General features: G+C 42.7%; 1 protein-coding gene across 3 annotated transcripts in view; it reads left to right on the top strand.

The window, feature by feature from the left end:
* The window catches only part of COX6C (cytochrome c oxidase subunit 6C), a 161035-nt gene that overhangs the window by 132564 nt on the left and 9402 nt on the right, over positions 1 to 19069 (top strand). The window contains exons 1-3 of one of the 3 annotated variants that reach the window (XM_077942239.1): positions 12834 to 13071; positions 14515 to 14659; positions 18753 to 18881. In XM_077942239.1, coding sequence (XP_077798365.1) covers positions 14546 to 14659; positions 18753 to 18866 — 228 coding nt within the window. In that variant the 5' untranslated portion in view covers positions 12834 to 13071; positions 14515 to 14545 and the 3' untranslated portion in view covers positions 18867 to 18881. 3 annotated transcript variants of the gene reach the window in all.

The following is a 19069-nucleotide window of genomic DNA, read 5'->3' as shown; positions in this document are numbered from 1 at the left end:
AATAGTTTTTAAAAATGTATAATTAGTGTCCTCAGATATCTATATAAATATAGATCTATAAAGATATATCAGAAAACAAAAACACAATGCTATGGGAAAAGACTCAGATTAAGAAAGTGCATTTGGGAATGAAAAGTAGAATTACCAGGCTGGGCGTGGTGGCTGTAATCCCACTACTTTGGGAGGCTGAGGCAGGAGGATTGCTTGAGCCTAGGAGTTCCAGACCAGCCTGGGCAATATAGTGAGACTCTGTCTCTACTATGTGACCCAAGTTGGATATAGGAAGAATACTCACTTGTAAGAATGCCAAGAAGGCTGAGGCGTGGTCTGGGGCTTGTGAATAGTGCTCAAAACATTCTATCATTTTAAATGGAAAGCATCAAACTTCCTGTATATGCAAAAGTGGACAGAAATTTATAGTACTTATGTACTCCCATGTACTCCTGATCCAGCTAAAATAATGATTATTTTACCAGAGGGGATTAAATTATGGCCCAAAGGCCAAATCCAGCCCACTGAATGTTTTTGTAAATAAAGTTTTATTGGAACACAGTCACACTCATTTCTTTATATTTTGTCTGTGACTGCTTTCACATTACAATTGCAGAGTTGAGTGGTGGGCAACACAGTTTGAGACCCTGGCCCACAGCTACTATCTGGCCCTTTATAGAAAAAAAAAAAGTTGTGGCTCACACCTGCAATCCTAGAACTTTGGGAGGCCAAAACAGGAGCCTGAGCCGGAGATCAGCTTGGGCAACATAGCAAGACCCTGTTTATATTTAAAAAAGAAAAAAAGAAAGAAAAGAAAAGAGAAAGTTGGTGACCTAGGTTTTATTTGCCTATGATTAACACCTTCCACTCCCATCTGCCCACCTGCCTACCCCACTCTCGTATTATTTTGAAGCTAATCATCATTGTATCATTTGATTGGTAAATATTTCAGCGTGTATTTCTATTTTTTTAAGTGGCAGTGTCTCAATCTGACACCAGAGCTGGAGTGCAGTGGCATGATCATGGATCACTCTAACCTCAACCTCCTGGGCTTGAGCAATCCTCCCATTTCAGCCTTCTGAGTAGCTGGGACTACAGGTACATGCCACCATGCCTGGCTCATTTTTTTTTATTATTTTGTAGAGACAGGGTCTCGCTCTGTTGCCCAGGCTGGTCTTGAAATTTTGGCCTCAAGCGACCCTCCTGCCTGGGTCTCTCAAAATGCTGGTATTACAGGCATGAGCCACTGTGCCCTACACCTCCAGATTTTAAATGTGGCAGTGTCAGGGTGATCATACAATATTCTAATGACTATGTCCTGCTGTCAACACAGTTACTGTTTACTCAGAAGAGCATGTGGAAGCTAAAGATATCCATGTTTGAATTTGACTAGGTGACCACATCCATAAATTAAAATAAACATAAGTTCAAAGTGGAATTCCAAAGAAACTACTAAGACATCCTTTTTTAAAAAAAATCAATTTAAAAGTCATTACCAAGTGTCCTATCTTAGAATGATAATTTATATCTTTTGACTTTGCTGTATCCTCCTAGAAGTTAAAATAGGTATTTGCAGCTCCTCTTGGTTTTTTTTTCCTCATCTAGTAAATTTGGATTTTTTGCTGTCTCTGTATTCAAAATGAAGCTGAGTTTAACGTGACTCTTTCATTTAACAGCTTCATTTCACAAAGGCCATTATCAGGCTGGGTCATCTCTGTGTGTAGCTTCTGTGATTGATGTCAGCCCGATTCTGGGAAAATCGTTTTAATTAGTACTGCTTCTGAAATGCCCAAAGGAACACAAATATCTGGTACTTAGTTATAGAACAGACCTCATCATCTGAATAAATAACCTCTTTGATTTTCTAAGTAGGACCTAGGAGAATTTATCAATTCAACTAAAAGAAACTGAAGGCTCTGGAATGATCTACTGATTTAGGAAGTGTCCTCAGTGACTTGGGACTATCCTCTCAGCCATTAGGGACAACCACACAGGGCACACCATCGGTGCTCAGTGAACTATCCTAGGCTAATGAGTGTTATCCACTGAGATGGATTTGTTTCCTTGGATGTGCTCTCCACAGCCCTGCTGTGGAAGGGAATCTCTGGATTCTCACACTCTAGATTCCAGTCTCAGTGTTTCTGTTTTTCTACCACTATGACTCTCAGTTTGTTTATCTAAAAACCGAGGCCAGACGTGGTGTTTCGTGCCTTTAATCCCCGCACTTTGGGAGGCTGAAATGGGAGGATCACTTGAGCCCGGGGGTTTGAGACCAGCCTAGGCAACATAGTAAGACCCTGTCTAAACAACAAAAAATTTTTTTAATGAGCTGGGTGTGGTAGCATGCATCTGTCATACCAGGTACTCAGGAGGCTGAGGCAGGAGGATCACTTGAGCCCAGGCCTGCAATGTTGCAGTGAGCTGTGATTGCGCCATGCACTCGGGCCTGGGTGACAGAGGGAGACTCTGTCTCTAAATAAATAAATAAGATAAAATAAAATAAAGAAATTCCTGCATATCTCACAGGATTATTGAGAGGACAAAATGAAAACATATGTGAACATGTTTTACAAATGACTAGGGGCCACACAGGGCTTACAAATAAAGTGAGGCAGGAACTCAGCCCTTGGAGAGGATAGAAAACATTGTCCCCAATCCACGAACAAGCTTCAGGGGAGCCCAGGGTCCCCTAGAATTCAGTACTCCATCAGAAGTCTTGGGAAGCTAGTGCCTCAGGCACTCAACTCCCGAAGGGACCCAAACATCCAGCGTTCCCCTAGGTCAGCAGCAAAGCAGGACTCTTAAGCAGAAGACAGATTCTATTTCAAAACTCAAGGTCTCTTCACAGCTTCTCTAGAGGTCAGTCAGGGCTGAGCACAGGGAAGCCCCTAATGTTGAAGGGCTGGGCTCCACCATTCAATTTTGTTTTCAATTTAGAAGACATCGTAATGATCAACATAGCTTATTTCCAGGCCCATCTTAATGTCCCCATTACTTTTTTACATTCCCACTGTCTCTGTCACTCAGTTTATCTGCCTCAGCATTCACACACATGCATCCCTAACGAAAACAGATACTTGCATTTTTTAAACATTTATTCATTTATTTATTTTACAGCAAAGGAGAAAACATGTATTAAAACAAACATTTTACTGTAATATTTTGATTTGGGGATTGGAGAGCAAAAACTCAATATCTTATTTCTGGGAAAATTCTAGTGTTTTATGGCTTTCTAAGGAAATTTGTCTGTGTTTAATTTATCACAGTAATTTATATACTTCAGATTAAAGCTCAATGAGATTGCCATCATCACTTTGCCTTTCGTAAGATTTCTTTTTTATTATTATTATATGTTAAGTTCTGGGGTACATGTGTAGAATGTGCAGTTTTGTTACATAGGCGTACACGTGCCATGGTGGTTTGCTGCACCCATCAACTCTTCACCTACATTAGGTATTTCTCTAAATGCTATCCCTCCCCTAATCCCCCACCCCATGACAGGGGCCGGTGTGTGATGTTCCCCTCCCTGTGTCCAGTGTTCTCATTGCTCAACTCCCACTTATGAGTGAGAACATGCAGTGTTTGGTTTTCTGTTCTTGTGATAGTTTGCTGAGAATGATGGTTTCCAGCTTCATCCATGTCCCTACAAAGGACATGAACTCATCCTTTTTTATGGCTGCATAGTATTCCATGGTGTATATGTGCCACATTTTCTTAATCCATTCTATCATTGATGGGCATTTGGGTTGGTTCCAAGTCTTTGCTATTGTGAATAGTGCTGCAATAAACATATGTGTGCATGTGTCTTTATGGTAGAATGATTTATAATCCTTTAGGTATATACCCAGTAATAGGATTGCTTGGTCAAATGGTATTTCTACTTCTAGATCCTTGAGGAATCGCCACACTGTCTTCCACAATGGTTGAACTAATTTACACTCCCACCAATAGTGTAAAAGCGTTCCTATTTCTCCACATCCTCTCCAGCATCTGTTGTTTCCTGACTTTTTAATGATTACAAGACAAGGATGCCCTCTCTCACTACTCCTATTCAACACAGTATTGGGAGTTCTGTCCAGGGCCATCAGGCAAGAGAAAGAAATAAAGAGTATTCAAATAGGAAAAGAGGAAGTCAAATTGTCCCTGTTTGCAGATGACATGATTGTATACTTAGAAAACCCTACCATCTCAGCCCAAAACCTCCTTAGGCTGATAAGCATCTTCAGCAAAGTATCAGGATACAAAATCAATGTGCAAAAATCACAAGCATTTCTATACACCAGTAACAGACAGAGAGCCAAATCATGAGTGAACTCCCATTCACAATTGCTTCTAAGAGAATAAAATACCTAGGAATACAACTTACAAGAGATGTGAAGGACCTCTTCAAGGAGAACTACCAACCACTGCTCGAGGAAATAAGAAAGGACACAAAAAATATGGAAAAAATATTCCATGCTCATGGATAGGAAGAATCAATATCATGAAAATGGCCATCCTGCCCAAAGTAATTTATAGATTCAATGCCATCCCCAGTAAGCTACAACTGACTTTATTCACAGAATTGGAAAAAACTACTTTAAACTTCATATGGAACCAAAAAAGAGCCTGCATAGCCAAGACAATCCTAAGCAAAAAGAACAAAGCTGGAGGCATTGTGCTACCTGACTTCAAACTATACTACAAGGCTACAGTAACCAAAACAGCATGGTACTGGTACCGAAACAGATATATAGACCAATGGAACAGAACAGAGGCCTCAGAAATAACACCACACATCTACAACCATCTGATCTTTGACAACCCTGAGATAATCTAGCAATGGGGAAAGGATTCCCTATTTAATAAATGGTGTTGGGAAAACTCACTAGCCATATGCAGAAAAATGAGACTGGACCCCTTCCTTACACCTTATACAAAAATTAACTCAAGATGGATTAAAGACTTAAATGTAGGACCTAAAACCATAAAAATCCTAGAAGAAAACCTGGGCAATGCCATTCAGGACATAGGAATGGGCAAAGACTTCATGTCTAAAACACCAAAAGCAATGGCAACAAAAGCCAAAATTGACAAATGGGATCATATTAAACTAAAGAGCTTCTGCACAGCAAAAGAAACTATCATCAGAGTGAACAGGTAACCTACAGAATGGGAGAAAAGTTTTGCAGTCTATCCATTTGACAAAGGGCTAATATCCAGAATCTACAAAGAACTTAAACAAATTTACAAGAAAAAATACAATCCCATCAAAAAGTGGGCAAAGGATATGAACAGGCACTTCTCAAAAGAAGACATTTATGCAGCCAACAAAAATATGAAAAAAAGCTCATCATCACTGGTCATTAGAGAAATGCAAGTCAAAACCACAATGAGATACTATCTCTTGCCAGTTATATGCTTGTATTTTTTTTAACCTCCTGTACCAGTCAGGATGAGCTGTTTGTCTGTAGGACCAAACAACCCCTGAAGCTCAGTGGAGTGACATACCACTTATTTCTCCCTCACCATATCTGGCCAGCACAGGTTGGTAGAAGGACTCTGCTCATCCTAGTGTCTCACAGACCCAGGTGAGACATAGGTGATGACATATGTGCCATCTCCATCAATACTTCCATCCTATCATAGGCAGGGCAAAGAGAATGTAGTAAATCACATGCTGTCTTATAAAGCATCTACCTGGAAAAGACTCATGCCACTTCCACTCATACTGCATTGGCCAAAGCAAGTCACGTGGCTGCTTTGAAGGGAGCAAGGAAGTATAACCCTACTGTGCATCTGAAAGGAGAATGGAAATATTAGTTATACAGTACTAATCATGATCATACCTCTTGTGGTAGGAAGGATAACAGCCCTTCAAAGATGTCTACGTACTAATCCCTGGATTATGATATGTTACATAGCAAAGGGAAATAAGGTTGCAGGTGGAATTAAGCTTGCTAACCAGGTGACACTAAAATAGGGAGACTGTTCCCCCATTATCCAGGTGGGGCCAATATAATCAATCACAAGGGAGAACAGGGAAGAGGGAGGGAGAAAAGGAGAGGCAGAGGAAGAGATGTATTGGAGCTGGCTTTGAAGATGAAAGAAGGGAATTATAAGCCAAGAAATGCAGGCAGCCCCTTGAAGCTAGAAAAGGGCACAGATTCTTCCTCTTCTAGAGCCTCTGGAAGGATTGCGACCCTGGTGACGCATTAAGTTGAATCTAGTGAGACCTGTGTCAGACTTTTGAACTATCGAACTGCAAGATAATGAATGTGTGTGGTTTTAAGCCACTAAATTTGTGGAAGTGTGTTACAGCAACAATAGGAAACGAATACACCTCTCTTTTTAAAAATTCATATTTATTATTAATTTTTTTCTAACCATAAAAGACAGACATGATAAAATTTGGATTGCATAAAAATAAAATGTAAAAATTACTTGCAAGTTTTTGGTATATACCCTTTCAGTATTATTTCCTGCTTATATATACATACATATGTATAAGTGTATGTACATGTTACAAAATTAGATCACGTGGCATAGCTTTGCAGCTTGCCTTTTCATTTAGCAATGACTCATGAGCATTTTCTTATGACTAAAATGTTCTAATTGTGCTATCCAATACAGTCACATGTGGCTATTTAGAACTTGAAATGTGGCTAGTCTGAATTGAGACATACAGTAAGTCCTCACTTAATGTTATCAATAGGTTCTTGGAAACTGTGACTTTAAGCAAAACAATGTACAACAAAACCAGTTTTACCATGCTAATTGACATAAACAAGAGGTAAATTCCATCAGCATATTTCTGGTTACAAAAACATCATTAACTTTTAAATAAGGACAAAAACACTTCTAGTATTAAACACTGAAATAAATGTAATATAAAATGTAATAAATACATAAATCTTAGAAAGATTAATAAAAACAAGGCCAGGCATAGTGGCTCATGTCTGTAATCCCAACACTTTGGGAGCCTGAGGCAAGAAGATCACTTGAGTCCAGGCGTTCCAGATAAGTCTGGACAACATAGCAAGACTCTTGTCTCAAAAAAAAAAAAAAGAATAAATTAAAAACATAAAAATAAACAAGTAAGGTAATTACTTACCCAATTGTTTCAGTTCAGGGTCACTGGAAGTTGGAGCTAGCTCAGAGTACAAGGTCTCTATGTTGCCCAGACTGATCTTGAATTTCTGGGGTCAAGCAATCCTCCCGCCTTGGCCTACCAGAGTGTTGGGATTGTAGGCATGAGTCACCACACCTGGCCTCCATAAGATTTTACATTGAAATACTTATTCATCACACAGCTGATTTAATAAGTTATTTGGGGCCAGTCATGGTGGCTCATGCCTATAATCCTAGCACTTTGAGAGGCCAAGGCAGGTGGATCACTTGAGGTCAGGAGTTCGAGACCAGCCTGGCCAACACGGTGAAACCCCATCTCTACCCAAAATACAAAAATTAGCCGGACATGGTGGCACACACCTGTAATCCCAGCTACTTGGGAGGCTGAGGCAGGAGAATCGCTTGAATCTGGGCGGCGGAGTTTGCAGTGAGCTGAGATCACGCCACTGCACTTTGGCTCTGAACGAAAGTGAGACTTTATAGAGTGAGGCTCTGTCTCAAAAAAAAAAAAAAAAAAAAAAAAGATTATTTGGAACTTTCACCATGCCTCTCCTATTTAAGGTGAGGTGTGGGACCATCTTTGAGAAAGGAGTCAGGTTTCCTCTGAACTGTCACTGTTGTTTGTCATAAGCTGCAGTGAACTCTATACATGGGACACTGCTGCCACTGAAGAGCTTGGAACACTCCTCCAGGGGCTTTCGTAAACCACACCGGGTCTTCCTGTACCTCCCAAGCCCCATGCCAAACAGCATCAGTGACAATGAAGGATCTCTCTGGTAGAGGCTGCCCTTTTTGGAGGCATGTAGAGCCAGCAAACCTCACCTTGCTTGGAACTATGTTGAATGTCGTCAGTTTCTAAGAGCAGGGGATCATTTGCAGATCATCACTCACAGCATTTGCTTAGTCAATAACAACGTCACAAAGAAACCACACTTAGAACTTGAAATGTGGCTAGTCTGAATTGAGACGTACAGTAAGTCCTCACTTAACGTCATCAATAGGTTCTTGGAAACTGTGACTTTAAGCAAAACAATGTATAACAAAACCAGTTTTACATGGGCTAATTGACATAAACAAGAGGTAAATTCCCTCTCAGCATAAGAAACTCTTAGCCCTTATGAGTTCCCTTGGATCCTTATTTACATATTGGATATAGTCAGGTCAACTAAAGTCCCCAGACTCAAGCCTTGTGATGGTCCATATCCTCAACTGAATTGTTAGAATATAATTCTAGGGGAAAGAATATGCCTCCTTTTTCCTGTCTACTTTCAGGATCAGATATGTTTCCCTGTTGAATCTGGCTGGTGATTTCTTATTTATTAATTAGTGGGGAGGCAGAATGGAAATCTAGTTACATTATTGGGCTGCATCTCTGAAATCCTAGATTTTCTTGGTAATAATGAATAGTAAAGAGAAAAATCTCTCTCTCTCTCTCTGTTTCTTTCTCTATCTCTCTGTTAGATACAGGGTCTTGCTTTGTCACCCAGGCGAGAGTGCAGTGTAGCTCACTCACTCTAGTCTTGAACTCCTGGGATCAAGTGATCCTCCTGCCTCAGCCTCCTGAGTAGTTGGGACCACAGGTGTGAGCCACCACACCAGCCTAATTAAAAAACATTTTTTTTTTTTTTTTTAGACACAGGGTCTCACTATATTGCCCAGACTAGTCTTGAACTCCTGGCTTCAAGCTATCCTCCCACCTTGGCCCCCAAAGTGCTGGGATTACGGTGTAAGCCACCACACCCAGCCTGTCGTCTCTTAGCTCTAGGATCTAACTCTGACTCAACACACTCATTATTTGTTAAATTTGAAAATGGAAATAAATTATATGTAAAAGAGTCAGTAGATCTACCTCTGAGGTTTGTCAAATATTGCAGATACTGCTATTTTACCTCAGATAGAGGTTGTTTTTGTTGTTACCTTTTAACTTCTGAGCCCCTCACATTTTCTTAATCCATAAAATTATTTATGGCCCTTCCCATTGATACCGTATCAGTGATATATCTTATGGTTGAAAGGATTGAAAGTTTTCCAGTCTTTCGAGTGACTACTGCCTAATTTGTTTCAGGGTCCATTTCATCCCTTTCAGCTCTTGGCATTGTAATTTGCCTTTCTAGGTGTTATATACACTTTTCACAACAGGAAAGGCTGCAGCACAGGTGAGAGGTCAGGTTTTCTCAAAAGCATGTTCACTGCAGGATAGTGATGGAGGAGCCAGGATGTTCCTGGGTGTGCTGCGGTAGACAGCCTAGGCAAAGCTACCCCCCAAAATCTGAGGAAGCTGAGAGGCTGAAAAAGAGGCTGATAAATCTGCCCAAGGGAAAGATTCATGGTCAAGGGTGTTTTGTCCTAAGTGCAGGATTCACAGTTAACAAGCTACAGTGGTGAGCAGGTCTACGCAAACTTGCCCCCAAAGGTTGAAGAAAGAGACTGACAAATCCAGTTTCTTAGGAAGAAACATTTAAAAGGGACTTAGGAACAGAAACAATCTCTCTGTTGGCTGAGGGATGGTAGATTCCCGCACCTGTGGTCCAGAAAATATCCTCTATATAGCAAGCTTTTCCGGTAAAATGTGCAGCTGGTCACGCCTCAGACTTTCTACCAAAACTTGTGACCACTGGGGAGGTTAGATAAACATCTTTATGAGGGTCTATCCATGCCATGGAAACACCTTGGTATGCAGTAGTCAAACATCGGTCATCATGGCAGTTTTTCTTCAAGATGGCATCACTATTGCCATGCAACCAGCTGTTTCCCTGCCCTGGACCCAAGTTCCCCCTAAGTTTGTACTTAAAAAGGGCATCTTATCAACACATTTTAAGGTAACATGCTGACCTGGTGATTGTCAAGGCCAGAATGGAAAGATATAGTGGGAACAAGACTGTTGGTCGTGTTTTTACCAATTAAGGGATTTACCACGTGAATCCCTTAAAGGGATCCTTGTCTCCCCCAGGTGGATGTGTCTCTGGTTGAGGATGACCTTGAAAGGAACTGATTTCTAGCCATGGTGAATACTTAACTGATATCTAACTCCCAGCATCTTCCACTCATCCATCCTACTTTATTCCTTAGGGCTATGCAGAACAAACCCAGTCTTTACACTGAGCCATCTTTTAGTTTAGTGTAAACCATGGGCTTCTTTCGTGGGTTGTTCCATCAATCTTTCAATACAAAAAAGATACCTCTTCACACAGACTTTCTTAATACCTACTCTGTTGTTTCCATTCCACTTACCTCCTTCAGATACATTTTTTTTGTTGGTTTTTCTCCTCGAAGCTCACTAGAATGAAAGTTTCATGAGGCTTTTTATGTCATTTTGTCATATGCTGTGCTTGGTGCATTATAGGCACACAGTACCCTCTGGCCTTATACTCTCACAGATCTGCAAGACCCCTACTCCAACCCAATGCAAACTCCTCTCTCTATAAAAAGAGATCCTTTTCCCCAATAGTTTCAACAGAAGTCATAGAATTGAGTTTCACTGGCCTGGCCAGAATCCTGTGCCCATCTGCAACAAATTACTGTGGCTAAGGGGATGGGCCACATTGCTTGGCTACTCTTGGGTCGCCTGCTCAACTGGAATAATGTTTTTTCTTTTTCTTTTTAGAGCCAGGGTCTCACTCTGTCTGGCTGGAGTGCAATGGTGCAGTCATAGCTCACTACAGCCTGCAACTCTTGGGCTCAAGTGATCCTCCAGCCTCAGTCTCCTGAGTAGCTGGGACTATGGGCATACACCACACTATGCCCGGCTAAGTTTTAACATTTTTATGGAGATGGTGGTCTCACTATGTCGCCCATGTTGGTCTCCAACACCTGGGCTCAAGTAATCTGCCTGCCTTGGCCTCCCAAAGTGCTGGGATTACAGGCGTGAGCCACCACACCCAGTCTGGAATAAGATTTGACTATTGTAGAATCACATGGCTAGCAGTGATGAAGGATTGATTACTGGAAAGACAATTAAGCACTGCTACTAAAAGGAAGATGGAAGGAATGCAGGACAGGTAAAAGTACACAGGGAGGAATGCATATTCAGAAGGCCTGTTTGTCAAGCACTGTATAGGTTGAGCACCCTTAATCTGAAAATCCGAAATCCAAAATGCTCCAAAATTCAAAACTTTTGAGCACTGATGTGGTGCTCAAGGAAATACTCGGTGGAGCATTTCGGATTTCAGATTTTCCTATTGGGATGCTCAACTGGCATGTATTCTGCAAATACTAAAAAATCTGAAAACATCCAAAATCTGAAACACTTCTGGTCTCAAACATTTCAGATAAGGGATACTCAAGCTGCATATACATTATCCCATTTAATTTACATCACAACCCAACAAAATGGGTACTATTTTTAGAGGAGAAAGCAGACTTAGAAAGATTAAGAAATTTGCCAGCTACAAGTTGATGAGCTGGGTCTCAAATCCAGGTCTGTTCGGTTCTAGGACAGAACCTATATGTAACATGTCTCTCTTCACCCCTACCACTCAGGTTTTATTCATGAGTCACCCTCAGTCATTCACTGTGGTTCACTGGATAGCTAGGGAAGCACAGAACAAACACTCAGTATTTCACTCAGTTCAGGCTCTGTGCCCTGAGTGTGCCTGTTTTTGCCATCTTCTCCCAGCCAATGTTGTCTCTCCAATTTCTCCAGTTTTCCAGCCTTTCCATTAGACTGAAACTCAGGTCTGCTTCCATCTCTTCCACGTCTTGTCTGAAGCTTTCCCTGATGGTTTCACATACACTAATCCGTGTGAACTCTGAAGTTCACCACTTCTTCTTTGGGCCAATGGTGGGGTGGGGAAGGAAAGAGAGTAGAAACAAATTACTCTTTGGACAAATTCCATGCAGAGATTTTCAGCTGGGTAGACCCTTGCTTGATAAGAGGCCTGAAAAACGTTGGTAAAGTCCAAACCTACTTCTGAGTCTCAATTAGTACCTTTCTTCGTGGCTGAAAGGTTTCACCTCCAGAGTGTTTGTTAATAGGTTGAGGACAAAGACTCCCTGACCAGAATGAGCCTCCTCTGTCCTCTTGTTTAGCAGAATCTGGCACGTAGTAGGTACTCAGTGTATTGACTCAATATCATGCATCTGTTGTGTCCCAGTTATCTTCCACAGGGCTTGATGGGTTGACTGAAATAATTCAGGTTATTTCAATAAAAACAGCTCGGCATCATTAAGGCACAAGAGCCTCACCCTTCTACACCACTTTCCACGAACTTCCAGTTGCCTTCCTTCAAAACCCTTGTGCTTTCTCAAGAACCCCACACAAATACCGCCCCTCTATCAAGACGTCCTCAGCTTTGCCAGGTAGAGAATTGCTTCTGCAGTAGCTGGGCCACGTCTCTGGTAGTGCCCACTTCATGGGATCGGTATTAATCTGTTTATCTTTCTCATTTTCTGGGCTCTGAGCTCCTAGAAGTCGGCTTTTTCACCTTTTACCTAAGCCAAACGGTTATTCGCATAAGGTTGGTTATAATTAAAATGTCGGTTTGTGCACATGGTTTGGGACTCTGTGTATAAGTACGACTAATATCTTCAATTTACTAAGAAGATAAAGAGGTCGATAAATGAGGAGGTCAAGCCCGTTTTGCAAGGTCACACAGGAAAAAAGCAGACCACGAAAGTGAAAGTCGGCTGTCACCTGCGGTGGGCGCGCTAGAGGTCTTTTGAACTCCTTCGGCTACCGTCGCCAGGTTCTCTCGGTGCACTGTTATTCCGCGCCTGCGCGCGGCTGGAGTGCGGTCCATTTTTCCTTTAGTTGGGAAGGACGTTGGTGTTGAGGTAAGTGTGGTCCGTTTTGCATCTCCACCCCGACACTTCGGGTTGTGACAACGGCAGCCTCCCGCTTTCTCTCTGCCTCGGATTTAGTCGTGATTCTGTGTCTCGGCCGTGGTGAAGCTTCGGGCCTCTCTTCCGCATCTACCCCCTCACGCTTCCGCGGCGGCCTCAGGAGGGCGGCGGGTGGACCACAGAGACCGGGTGGGTTGCGACGGCCCCACCGAAGCCGGGTGGGCTGCGGGACCCTCGAGGACCCAGCGGGCTTCGGAGTGAGCCGACCCGGGGCCGGTACCCGCTGCGGTTTTCCCCAGCCATCGTGACCTTGGTGAGGTCATTTGATCTATTTGGCCCCGGTGTTTCTCCCGTGAGAAAAGAGGTAGTGGTTTCTTCTGCAGCTGGTCGTGAGGCTCAAGGGTCAGTGTAGGCGAAGCAGCTGGCAGCGTCGCTCGCTGTGTGGCAGCGTTTTAAATTAGAGCTGGGAAGCTGGAGGAGGGTCACCGTGCCTGTCGCAGGAGGAAAGGATGGGCTTCCTGCAACCTCCCCTCGCCCCACGGCTTCCCATCCTACCCCCGGCCGCGTTAGCTGAAGGCCTGCAGGGACGCAAGGGTCTTTGGGCCCCCGGGTGAGGCTGGGCAAAGGAGTAGTTAGGGAATTTGGGCCCTCATGGCAATTGCCGCGTTCTCGTCCAAGTTTTAATGGTATATCGTGTGACCGTGGAAGACACCTGCCTCATGATCTGACAGGGTTGTCGCGAAGGTTTAACGAGTGGACAGAAAATTTTTAGAAGAGTAAATGTTCCATAAGTGGGTTTGCCATCGTTAATTACAATGTGGAGCCAGTGCTTATTTTTCTTATTGGGAAAGATTTTTGTTGCCTTTGCTCGCCCATTACTAGTGTGCCACAGTTAGTCGCCTTTATTTACGGTAGTCGCTCAGTGTATGGGGGCCGGGGGAGGGAGAGGTGAAACAGGCTAAGCCAAGAGACAGCTTAGGCTTTGTGAGAGGAATCCATCCACTGTCGTGCTGTGATTCTCTAGGTAGTAAAATGTACTGTGCATGAGAATTCTTTTGATATGTTATTTTCTTCAGAGTTTTTCTTTTATTATTTTACCCGAGAAAGGAAAAAAAGCTCAGTAGGGAGAGCTACATGAGGTATGCAGGGCCCAGAGATCTGAGTATTGGACTTCAGTCCCGTCCCTCACCCATGTCTCAACCCAAATATTATTCCTGGATTTGTGACACAAATGACAGCGTTTAGTCAGTCAATAGTTTATGTTATTTAAATGTAAATTCTTGATGAACAATTTAGGAATTGCCTCTAATTTTTTCTTAACCCACTTGTAGGCTGGAATCCCAGCACTTTGGGAAGACGAGGTGGGGTGATCACTTGAGGGCAGGAGTTTTTAAGACCAGCTTGGGGAACATAGCTAGACCCTGTTTCTGCCAAAAAAGAAAAACATTTCATTTGTACTTGCTGCTAATCGGAGTTTATATTCAGGACAACTCCAATGCTTCCAGGTGGCCATTCTCAATGCTGCTAATCGCAGTTTATATTCAGGACAACTCCAATGCTTCCAGGTGGCCATTCTCAAGTTTATGGCTTAAATAAACTCTGTACTTAATCATATTTTCTGAATCTCTTAAGGTTGGCATACGTATCAAGGACAGTAACTACCATGGCACCTGAAGTTTTGCCAAAACCTCAGATGCGTGGCCTTCTGGCCAGGCGTCTGCGATTTCATATGGTTACAGGATTCGTGCTATCCCTGGGAGTTGCAGCTTTGTATAAGGTATGTATGTTTTTTACTTTGTGCCAGAGGTCATAAAGTATGTGTTTTTGGTTGAAAAATCTTTTAAAGAAATCCCCCTTGTAATGTGTTTCCTTCTAACCCTTTCTGCACTCACTTCAGTGTGACAGGAACTATAGCTTGTCCTCCATCTTTAAATGAAACCTGTTAGTTTGCTGTAATGCCATAACAAAGAACCATAGACTGGGTGCCTTAAATTTGCTCGCAGTTCAGGAGGCTGGAAATCTGTTGGCAGGGTTGATATCTTCTGAGGCCTCTGTTGGCTTGTAGATGGCTCCCTTCTTTGTCTTCACAGGGTCCTCTGTGGGCATATATCTGTGGCTGAACTTCTTTTCCTTTTCCTTTCCTTCCTTCCTTTCCTTTTTCTGCCCTTCTTTTCATTTTTTTTCTTCTTTCCTTTTTCTTTCTTTCTTTGAGACAGGGTCTTACTCTGTCACCCGGTACCTGGGACTGCAGGTACACACCACCACAACTGGCTAATTTTTATATTTTTTATAGAGATGAGGTTTCAGAGTTGGTCACGTTGTCCAGGCTGGTCTTGAACTCCTGGGCTCAAGGGATCCACCTGCCTTGGCCTCCTTGCTGGGATTACAGTCGTGAGCCACCGCACCTGGCTTGCTGAATTTCTTAAAAGAATTTCAGTCAAATTGGATTAGGGCCCACCCTAAATGGCCTCATTTTAACTTAGTTATCTTGTTAAAGCCCTTATTTCCAAAAACGTTTAGATTCAGAGGTACTGAGAGTTAGGACTTAAACACATGAATTTTGGTCAAACACAATTCAACCCATTACAGAAGCTAGTATGCAGAGGGGCTCTGCCCCTCTATCCATGGGGGATTGGTTCAGGAGCCCTGACGATACTTTAAATCATCTCTAGAGTACTTATAATGCCTAATGCAATATAAATGCTATGTCAGTAGTTTACACTGTATTTTTAATTTTGTAGCATTTTTTATTTTTTTCCTCAAATGTTTTCAGTCCTTGGTTGGCTGAATCCATGAGTGTGGAACGTGCAGGAATGGTCAGCTGATTATGGTTCTGTTTGACACTTTGAGTAATTGTCACAGAATTGCATTTTAACACTCTGCCTGATGTGGATTTTGTTATGCCCTTTATTTTTAATCAAAGGCTGCATATTTACAACTTTTCCATAAAAATGCTTTTGATAATATGTTTATTATTCTTGTCATAATACCCCATGAAAGAATTCAGAGCTTTGCTTTTAAACTCTTTGTACTTAATTTTTGTTTAGTGTTTATATTCTTTACTGGGCTGTGAGCCTCATTAAGGCAGGTACCATGTCTCTTGTTTACTGTGGCACTCTATTGTTGGGTGCTGGACACACAAATAGGTTATTAAAAGGACCTGTTGAATAAGAGGCAGTGTATAAAATTCAGTACAGTGTTAGGTAATGTAGAGTTCCAAGTGCTTTGGAGGAAGCAAAAGGCATGTATCTAAATCTCTGTTCTTAAAGAACTTAGAGTCAAGTTGGGGAGGTAAAAAAAAAAAATTAGAAGACATTGCAAGATAGAACATAACTGAAAGAATGGTTTTGGGGGACATTGTGGGTCACAGTTATTGTGGGTCATAGCTATTTGATAGAGGAGGTGGAATCTGAGCCTTGCAAGTTAGGGAGAGGGACTGGGTCTGGTGGCTCATGCCTGTAATCCTGGCACTTTGGGAGGCCGAGGTGGGCGGATTGCTTGAGCTCATGAGTTCAAGACCAGCCTGGGTGATATGGAGGAACTACGTCTCTACTAAAATACAAAAATTAGCTGGGCATTTCTTTTCTTTTTTTTGAGACGGAGTCTTGCTCTGTTGCCCAGGCTGGAGTGCAGTGGCACGAACTCGGCTCATTGCAAGCTCCGCCTCCTGGGTTCATGCCATTCTCCTGCCTCAGCCTCCCGAGTAGCTGGGACTACAGGTGCCCACCATCATGCCCAGCTAATTTTTTTTGTATTTTTTAGTAAAGATGGGGTTTCACCGTGTTAGCCAGGATGGTCTCGATCTCCTGACCTCGTGATCCACCCGTCTCGGCCTCCCGAAGTGCTGGGATTACAGGCGTGAGCCACCGCATCCGGCCGCATTTCCTCTAAAATTACAAAAATACATGATATGCCTGTGGCCTTAGCTACTCGGGAGGTTGAGGTGAGAGGTTGGCTTGAGCCTGGGAAGCAGAGGTGTCAGCCAAGATTGGGAGGCGAGGCCAGGTGCAGTGGCTCACACCAGTTATCCCAGCACTTTGGGAGGCAGAGGCGGGCGGATCACCTGAGGTCAGGAGTTTGAGACTAGCCTGGCCAGCATGGTGAAACCCCATCTCTAGTAAAAATACAAAAAAATTAGCTGGGCGTGGTGGCGGGCACCTGTAATCCCAGCTGCTTGGGAGGCTGAGGCAGGAGAATTGCTTGAATCCAGGAGGTGGAGGTTACAGTGAGCCGAGTTCGTACCATTGCACTCCAGCCTGGGCAACGAGCAAGACTCTGTCTCAAAAAAAACAAAAAACAAAAAACAACAAAAAAAATGGGGAGGCGGAGGTTGCAGTGAGCCGAGATCGCACCACTGCACTCCAGGCTGGGTGATAGAGCCAGACTGTCTCAAAAAAAAAAAATTAGGAAGAACTGGGAGAGCAAAGAGGAGATGGAACACTGAGAAAGCAGTAAGTGGACCTATGCTTTGGTACTCTTTGGAGAGACAAGCACAAAAAATCTTTTGGTGCTTGAGATTCCTGCTGCCTGGCATATATAGTGGGCATGAAGTAAACGTTTGTAGAAGGGATGGATGTGATGCAGAGTTTTTGCTCCTTACTTTAGCTAAATTTGGGTTCTTGTGTCACAACCAGGAGAAATTAGGCACATGGACACACTGAAGGGTGAGGAGGGCTGAATTTATTGGGTGAAAAGGAACAAATAAAACAGACTCGGCAAAGTGAGGGGGTGTCCTGCTAACAGGCCCCCACCTCACAGATTGAATACCAGGCCACCACACAGGAGCTGAAAAGACTAGGGTCCTTCCCACTGCAAAAGGTGCAACTTCTCCTGGCTCCACCCTATTTACCCCCAGTGTGCCTGTGGCCATTAGTCAAAAAGAATCAGTCCTGAAAGGGCAGGCAAATGTGCAGTTCTCCCTCAGTGTCGTGGGATCTGGGTCCAACAGTCTGGCCTTTCAGCCTTCAGGCTGTTTTTCGAGGACCCTTGGCTGTCTCCTGTCTGTCAGATGGATGACTAAATGAAGTAGGGAGAGTCCAAATTAACCGTATGTGTAATGATGGCCCCCAGCACTTGTGCTTCTGCCTCTTTTTATTTTATTTTTTTCAAGACGGAGTCTTGCTCTGTCACCCAAGCTAGAGTGCAGTGTCATGATCTCGGCTCACTGAACCCTCCGAGGCCTCCCGGGTTCAAGCAGTTCTGCCTCTGCCTCCTAAGTAGCTGGGATTACAACTGCCCACCACCATGCCCGGCTAATTTTTGTATTTTTAGTAGAGATGGAGTTTCATCATGTTGGCCAGGCTGGTCTCCAACTCCTCACCTCGTGATTCGCCCCCCTCGGCCTCCCAAAGTGCTGGAAGTATAGGCATGAACCACCACACCCGGCCTCTGCCTCTTGATTTATTACTGGGAAGAAATTGGTAATTCAAGTAGAAGTGAAGTAGTAAAACTGGTCAGGTAAAGGATTCTTACTATATTACTCCATCAGGTAGCATGATTTTTGTGTATTTCTGCAGAGGGAGACCCCATGTTTAAAAAAATAATAATAGTAAAATCACTTAAACTTTCCATATTTTGTCTTGGATCTTCATTTGTTCTTTCTCTGTTGAACCCTGCCCGCCCTTTGTGTACGGAAACCTCAAACAAAACAAAATAGACACCTTATTCCCCCATTCTTTTCTTTGCAAATGTAGCTATTTCTTACACTTTGTCTTCCTTTTTATCTGTCACCACCTCCACCCCTTAGAAAATGTAGGGTTTAAATTAAAGGGTGAACAAAAACATGTGTGCTACCTTGTCTTTAGATATTATAATCTGAAATCTAATTTCCAGTAATCTGAAAAATAAACTAATGGATGGTTGCTTTTTAGGTTGGTGTGGCTGATAAAAGAAAGAAGGCATACGCAGATTTCTACAGAAACTATGATGCCATGAAAGATTTTGAGGAGATGAGGAAGGCTGGTATCTTTCAGAGTGTAAAGTAATCTTGGAATATAAAGGTAATATGGTTATTTGAAGTTACTTAAAAAATTTTCTAATTGTGGTAAAATGCAAATACAGATGATTGTCCGTGACTTACAATGTTTGGACTTAAGATTTTTTGACTTTACGATGGTGTGGAAGTGATACACATTTGGTAGAAACCATACTTTGGATTTTGATCTTTGTCCACATGAGCAATAAGTGG

This window comes from Macaca mulatta, chromosome 8, assembly GCF_049350105.2.
Source record: "Macaca mulatta isolate MMU2019108-1 chromosome 8, T2T-MMU8v2.0, whole genome shotgun sequence".
Taxonomy (NCBI): domain Eukaryota; kingdom Metazoa; phylum Chordata; class Mammalia; order Primates; family Cercopithecidae; genus Macaca; species Macaca mulatta.
This window is presented reverse-complemented; position numbering and strand designations above follow the sequence as displayed.